This window comes from Entamoeba invadens (assembly GCF_000330505.1).
Source record: "Entamoeba invadens IP1 unplaced genomic scaffold scaff_1105074724523, whole genome shotgun sequence".
NCBI classification, from domain to species: domain Eukaryota; phylum Evosea; order Mastigamoebida; family Endamoebidae; genus Entamoeba; species Entamoeba invadens.
Window position 1 is genome coordinate 9,373 of NW_004191758.1, and position 7,936 is coordinate 17,308.

Below are 7,936 nucleotides of genomic sequence, written 5' to 3' on the forward strand. Positions count from 1 at the left end.
GTTTTAATATAATTATTATGTATGGATATTTGTTATATTTTTTTAATATCCAAATAAACAATTAAGATAATAAAAAATTTAATTCCATAATTGCAATTATAATAAAATAGTGTAAAAAATAATATAAATTAAAGTTACTTAATAATAGTCTTGTAAAATATAAGATGCTTTGTATTCATTATCGACTGATCTGAATGGAGATTAAACACCTCAAATCTTTGGTTTAAAAGATACAACATTTTACATATCGTGTTGTTTTTATTATAATTAAACCAATTAATCAACATGAAAACCACATTTCTTATGTAACAATTGCAAAACAATTATTATGGGCTATAACAACACACTTAAAATTATATTTTAATAGTAAAATATATCATATTGTTGATTATAAAAAAGGCTTCATAACGACACCATTCAAGTGTTGTAATTACACAAACAAAAACTATAAAAAAATCATTCAATAATAAAGTAACTATTCTAAGCTCGATGTAATACCTTTTTAATTTATATTCTAAATTCTTTTTTTTCAATCTCACTTTTAACCTCATTGACCAAATCACGAACCATTTCCTTTAAGTTATTTGGTTCAATTTCTGTTTCTTTGTGGATTTCCTTTACAAGTACTTCCGTTTTGACATCGATTGACTTTTTATGTGTATCAGCGGTTTGAGAAGTCTTTTCTGGGTGTTCTCTCACGACGCCAGACTCTTTCTTTTCTATCTTTTCAGTCTTTCCTTCTTCATTTGCTTTCAAATTTTCTTGTCGCACCTTTTCAAGTTCTTCTTGTTGCTGTTTTGTGCAAGTACAATTTTGGTGTGTATGCCCCAGTTGCCCACAAATAGAGCATTTCAATTTTTGTGTTGTTTGCATTTGTGTGTTGTTTGAATCGTTTGATTGCAGTGTTTGTTGTGTCACTTCTTGTTGTGTACTTTCTTCATTCATTTGTCGAATTTCATGTTGTGCATTTTCGTTGTGTTGTGCGTCTTTCTTGTCGCAAATAGTATTTGAAATGTACTTCAAACTCAGTATGCTCTCAAACACCAATTTCGCATTGCCAAACTTCTCCAAAATAATTTGCTGAGGAATTTTCTTTGACTCGGAATATGACGGAGTAATTATAGTGATTAAAGGCACATCCTCTAATAAAGTAATCTCCCCAATTGAAAATTCTTGTAAAAAGTCACGCACTTGCTCTGTTGTAGTCCCATCCGGCAAATTATATAAAGTTATATAAATTAAATTTTTTGTACCTCCTATTTCAACACACATTTGGGAACATGATGGTTTCGTGTCATCGATATTTTTCTCGATAGATTTGGCGTATTTTCTGGATTTAACATTTACGTGACACATATTCACCGTTTTCATGTCACATGTTGCATTTTCAAACTTCTTGATATAATTTTGCAACTCTTCATATCGAAAATCACTGCCTTCTACACGAAATCTGAGCATGATATAAAAGGGTTTTTATAATAAGTTTTATATCTATTAGTTATGTATAGTATTATATAGTATTTACTAACTATAATATATTCCATTTTAATTATGATAATATAATTATGATTATAATATCGTACCATTTAATAGTTAATAATTATGTTTTAATAAAAATACTATTGAAAAACCTTTCATCATATTTTTAAAATAAAATATAAGTCCCTTAAAGATTAATAATATTGATTTCTTATTGAATACATAGAAGTGGTTTTGAAGTTTGAAAAGATGGTCTTGGTGTTTTATAATCGAAATTGTTGAGTGATTTTGTTTAATGAAAAAAGACTGAGAGTCAAAAATGATTAAATTAAACGACTATACATCTTGTTTAAATAAATGAATTTTAATAATTATAAAATAAAAATATAAAAACGAACATAAAAAAACAATGAAGACAAATTCAAAAGAATTTACACGCAATTATTTCCACAGTTCTGTAATGTCGCTTTTAGACACGCCAAGTGCACACAACTTTTTGCGGCACCGTGTTGTTCTTTATGAGTGTCTTTTCTCTGGCAACGACATTCGCGCGGTTTCATTTCTTCCCATCAACATCACTGAAAAAGCAACACGCAAGTTTTTTGCGTTTTCAAACCCTCAAAGCCAACCCAAAACATCACCTAAGATCTTTCAAAAGTTTTCAACAACACAACAAACAATCACATTTGTTGACTTCTCGTCGGAAACTTTACTGCAAAGGAGTGCTGCGTTTCTTCTTGATGTTTTGGGTCGTTTAAAGACGTCATTTTTTGTCGTTCCCGTCACGCACTTTTCGAGTCGATTTAACATCACTCCACCAAAACGAACACCAAGTATTACAAAAGACTTTAATGAATACGCCGCACATTTTCTGAATTCAATCAACAAAGTGAAGGAAGACACTTCTTTGTGTTTTATTGAGAAATGTGACGAAGTATTCAAAGTGATGCATTTGGCGCATTTTCCCGTCATGAGTGACGCATTGTTGACTGGAAATGGAGTGACTGTACTTTCACAGAATGCAGAGATGATAGCAAATGAGGCGGATTACACGTATGATGTTGCGTGTGCTGATATTGCCGAATATGTTGCACGACAGAACATCATCATAGTGTCAAACAACTCACAGAAGAAAATGTTGAGTGAGTGTTCCGATTGTGAACAAATTTATAGTTTGACGGATTTCATTCGAAAATATGTTGAGATGAAGACAACAAGGCGATACGTCAATGTGGCACTTGCAGAGAGTGCAGTGCGACAGAATGTCGAGACGGTAGAGGCTGTTGCATCGAAGACGTTTTGTGGAGTGCAGCGATTGTTTTTGTGTGTGTTATGTGTTGTAGAAGAGTGGAGTTGTGTTGCACGAATACTTGAGAAGAACACTTTTGAGTATGTCGAAGTGACTGACACACAACACACAATAGCAAGTCTGCTGTCTTGTACAAACACAACACAACAACAAGAAGAAGAAGACAAGAATTGTGCGTCTGACAGAACTGCAAACAAAATCAACGAAATTGCAAAACGTGTTGAAGGGAGAAAGTGTAGTGTGTGTTGTGGCGATGGGAGAGAAGGGCAGTACGTCTGTACAATCCATTTCATGTGCAATGAATGTATCAAGCAGTGGAAATACACAACTTTTTGTGCGTGTCCAATCTGTGCATTGTACTTTGTTGACTGACACATTCAAAATGACTCTTTTTGTATTCTTTTTGTGTTTTCTCCACATTCACTTTCGACACTTTTTGAAACTTTTTAAAACTTTTTAAAGTGTGTTGGTGTTATTTTTGTTATATTCACAAACAAATACTTTGACTCTCAAACAAAACAACAAAATAATAAAATAATTAGATCTTCTCAAGTCTGAAAACGACAAACCTGTCGACTGTCATCTCGTCTTTTGAAGTGCCACACGCCGTCTCACGGGTGTCCCCATATTCATACGAATGCTGTTTGCACCGACACACCATCTTCATCTCTGGCTTTCTGAACCACACTTTGATGTCCCCTTTGCCCACATCAAAGAACTTTGTCCCCGCCTTCTTCCCAACCAACATCGCAACATTACACATCCCACCACGAATCGGATATTTCTTGTAGTTCGCAACACCATTCTCTCGAAGACAAAACACAAAGGCGTTGTCGTCACGTGTGAACTCCCCCGTTTTCTCGACTTTTGCCTTCACAACAACACCAAAGACTGTTGTCCCACACACAATGACCAGAACAAATCCATCGCACCCACTTATCCGCTTCACTAGTTTCTGACTGCAATACCGCGATGTGTCATACGCATAATCAAACACCCCACTCCCTACACGACTCTCACTCCAAACACCAAGTTGGTTCCGTTCTGCTGCACTCAACACATCAGACTCAAATGACACACTTTGGGACATTTCAGTCACACTTCTCACATTCGTCGACAAACTGTGAAACCCTTGACTCTCTTCATATGACTCGTTTCCCCCTGAAAAACTTGTTTCTAAGTCTGTTGATTTGTCGGTCTTCTCATTTGTATATATTGTAACTACATCACTGGTCTCCTCCTTCACTTCTTTACTACTATTAGTATTGTTACAATTGTTATTGTTGGGTTCTATGATTGTGGTGTATGGTGGTACTTCAGGCAATTCACTGTTCTCTTTCTTCTGTTCTTCCACAGCCACAGTGGTGTTGTGTCCACTTCCTTTCTCAGCACCTTTTGCGTAGATTGGCTTCGGACACTTCTGTGCAACACCCCGTTCAGTCTTCTCAGTGCTTTTGCTCTCTTTGATGTTCTTCTGTTTCTTCACTGGTTTGCTTTTCGTCTTCTTCACGTCTTTCTCGTCATTAAAAGGGTTGTGTGGCGTCTCTTCTGTTGTCTTTACAATGTCATTAACAGCAAATATCGACGACTTCTTGCGCATCACAATTTCAGCTTTTCTCTCTTCGAACGTGTCAAGGATCTGCGCCTTTCGAAATGTGTTTGTTGTAAGCTCCTTCTCAACACGACTCCTCTCACGATCAACTATCATTTGTAACACTTTATTTCGAAATGTTACAATACTGTCACCATCACGTTCACACGCACTCCCCGCTGACTTCAACAAGTCGACGACATCAACTAACACTGCAACGGTCTTCTTGATCGCACGTGAAAACTTGACGCAATTCTCTTCACTCTTCTCTTCATTCAACACACACTCATTTAACACAGCTATTGCACTATCTTCATCTAATGTGTCGATGTTGTGTGGAAACGTCAGTTGTGCCGTTGTGATGTGTTCTTCCATCGAGTGTTGAAGTGTCATTATCAGTGCGTTGACGTCGGGGAGGTCATTGCGAATGAACGTGTACGCGTCATTTGTAGTGTTTGTCTGTTGTGCGCTCATCAGAATTTTTTCACTCGGAATTTTCAAGTTGGTCGTCTTTCGCTTTTTTCATCTTTTGAAAATCAAAACCAAAAATTAAAAAAATCGGCAAAGTCAACTCTTTTCTGAGTAATTCGATTTAATCACATTCGTTTTCTTTTTTTATTTTTCTATTTTGAAACTTTTTACTTTTATTTAAATCTTTTTAATAAATAAAACTTCTCTTTTTCTTCTCTTTTTTTGATTATAATATTATATAGTTCATAATAATTTAGATATTATATATACAATAACTTAACAGAAACAATAAAAGTAAGGAAAATAAAACTTAAGGTGACCTTCGAGATTGTCACGACCCAAGTAATCCTAAGATCTTTTGGGCCGAATTAATTATTTTTTTTTGTAAATCGGCATTTTACTTTCCTCTTTACCAAATAACAAAAAAATATTTTTTAAAATTTCACAATTTTTTTTCTGAATTTACACATTGTTGAATTGGTTAAATAAAATCATCATTAACCTTAACAGATCGTTTTATCAATTTTCATAACAAAGTTATCTACGCAATCAAACGTTCAAATAAACAAAAAAATCAAATATACAACAGTGTTGATACTTTAATAATTCTCAAATTAAATATCCACTTAAATAATAGTTGTTTATTACATTGATTATATTGATTGTAAATAATAACTTTTGTGTAATGACTATGATATACAATAAAACAAAAATAAACGATTATCATCAAGTTCATTGTGTAACTACGTCGATGTACACTATTTTCGTGAAACGACTTTTGTTGATAATAACATATAAGAAAATTGTTATATATGATTATTCTTTTATAACTATCGTTTTCTTGTTATTCATGTAAAAAGACACAATTAAACATATATACCTTAGTAACACCACAACATTTATTATTATATATAATAGAAACATGCATTGATTATTAATATCAATAATTTAATAACAACAGATGATATATCAGGTTTCACTGTTAATCACTACATTTTCATTTTTATAAAATGTCAAAATAAAAGGTGATAAATTTTTAGTGTGAAAACTTGTAACATCAAACCTGAACTTGAAATAATTACATTAAAATTACTGGAATAACACAGTTTAGAACATTTTTGCTTATAACTTGCTTCTCTCTCATATATATACATAAAATATAAAAATAAATATTTTATCATCAAAAAGTAAAAGCAGATGATACAAAAATAAAAAAATTGATTTCAGTTCTTTGTTGTGGTACATTAACTTAGTTGTTTCAACAAAAATGAATACACTTTCATGATTATTTTAAAATTCAATTCCATACATATTTATCTATAATAACTGTTATTTCTCTAGATCATACATAAAAGTGCATTAAAACATAAATGTTTGTTTTTGGATTTATAATACGATGCACATATAATCTAAGTAATACACAAACGTTTAATAACAATTCAATTGCTTTCAATATTAATAATAATAAAATAAAAAAAATTAATTAAATTTATAAAATATATTTAATCTTATCTAAGAGACAACACCAATGTAATTAAAAAACAAATTGGTTTATTATCATCATTTTTAATTTGTTCATATGTATATTTGATTATGTATCACAAACAAACTTCATCTAGTTGTTGAATATTTTAACCAGTAAATATATAATTTATTTAAACTTAACATGTACACAAGGGTGTGAACCACAAGTCGTCAAAAATAACCATTCACATTCTTTTTATACTATAATAATTTTGTATTTGTTTAGTTTGAAATTATCTGTTTACACACTCAAAAAGTTTACACATTTAATAATTTTATCCTTTTTTACAATGAACGTATAGAGTATAAAAAATCATTTTATTTTAATTATCAAAATACAAACATTAAAAGTAAATGTATAATCATGTTATTATTTCACTATTCAAAAACAGTTGTGATGTCATTTTCATAATGTGCTATTTATGTATGTAATCAGACATAATAAATTAAAAAGATAATACATATTCAATAAAGATATTTCCATGTTATTATCGACAGTGAGTTATTGGAAAATAATCGTTTTTAATGTAGTTTTACAATTAAAATAGTCACACCCGTTCTAAATATAAAAGATATATTCATAAATCAAAAATATGTCAAAAACAATTATTATCTTTGGTTTATGTTTACATCAAAAATTCCATTTAAACATGATTGTTAATTGTTTATTTATCATTCCATGTCTTGTCATATTGGTAACTATGTGTGTGATTAACAAAAAATACATTTTTAAATTAAAATACAATTGTTTAAATATGAATATTTTAAAAGAAATACAATTATTTTTTTGTTTACCAAATAATTTTTTTTGTAATAACTTTTTTTTAACATAAAAAATAATTAATTAATTATTTTTTTATTCATAATTATTTGACACGCATTTCAAACCTTTTTTTACAAGTTGTTAATTATTTTACGTATGTTTTTGACTTTAAATAATTATTGTCAGCCCAAGCATTTTGATGGATCTTCAAGGGCGCCTTTAGCCCAAAGAAATTTATATATTTTTCTTTAAAAACATGGGTTTTTACTTAAAAAACAAATATTTTAGAAAATTGACTTTTATATAAGTATAGTTAATTAGTTTAATATAACAATAGTAAATAATTATTTTTTAAGCTAAGGTTAATTTGATGGGTGAAGGGTTAATGGCCAAACTGTTGTTATAATTGTTTATTATTATCCATAGACACTAAAATAAAACAAGACACATACTTTAATCACATTCCAAAACCCTGAGAGAATTTAATAAATAGCATACAAAAATTTATTTTGTTTGTATTTCAACATCGTATAAATAGATTATTGGGTTATCTGTCAATAATAAAAACAAAATATACAATTAGAAAAAAGAAACAATATAAAAGCAAGAATTTAAATATCAATCAAATCAATAAAAGTATGGCGACACCAAATCAAAATTACATTGTAATTATATCAGACAATTTATGTGTTAGACTAAATGGGGGTCATTTATTATCATCCAAGCTTAAATATCAAACAGCTTGTAAATATGTGTATACAAACTTTTATGAAAATGATACACACAATTAATACTAAAC

The 7,936-nt window shown here is 30.4% G+C and overlaps 3 protein-coding genes across 3 annotated transcripts; 1 reads left to right on the plus strand and 2 right to left on the minus strand.

Moving 5' to 3' along the window:
* Positions 1–507: 507 nt before the first annotated feature.
* On the minus strand, positions 508–1,458 carry EIN_002750 (hypothetical protein; the record flags this gene model as incomplete). The annotated part of the gene is made up of 1 exon (XM_004184218.1): positions 508–1,458. The coding sequence occupies one exon, from the start codon at positions 1,456–1,458 to the stop codon at positions 508–510; it is 951 nt and encodes a 316-aa protein (XP_004184266.1).
* Positions 1,459–1,888: 430 nt separating this feature from the next.
* Positions 1,889–3,160, plus strand: EIN_002760 (hypothetical protein; the record flags this gene model as incomplete). The annotated part of the gene is made up of 1 exon (XM_004184219.1): positions 1,889–3,160. The coding sequence occupies one exon, from the start codon at positions 1,889–1,891 to the stop codon at positions 3,158–3,160; it is 1,272 nt and encodes a 423-aa protein (XP_004184267.1).
* Positions 3,161–3,326: 166 nt separating this feature from the next.
* On the minus strand, positions 3,327–4,853 carry EIN_002770 (hypothetical protein; the record flags this gene model as incomplete). The annotated part of the gene is made up of 1 exon (XM_004184220.1): positions 3,327–4,853. One exon carries the CDS (start codon positions 4,851–4,853, stop codon positions 3,327–3,329), a length of 1,527 nt encoding a protein of 508 aa, XP_004184268.1.
* Between the last annotated feature and the right edge of the window lie 3,083 nt (positions 4,854–7,936).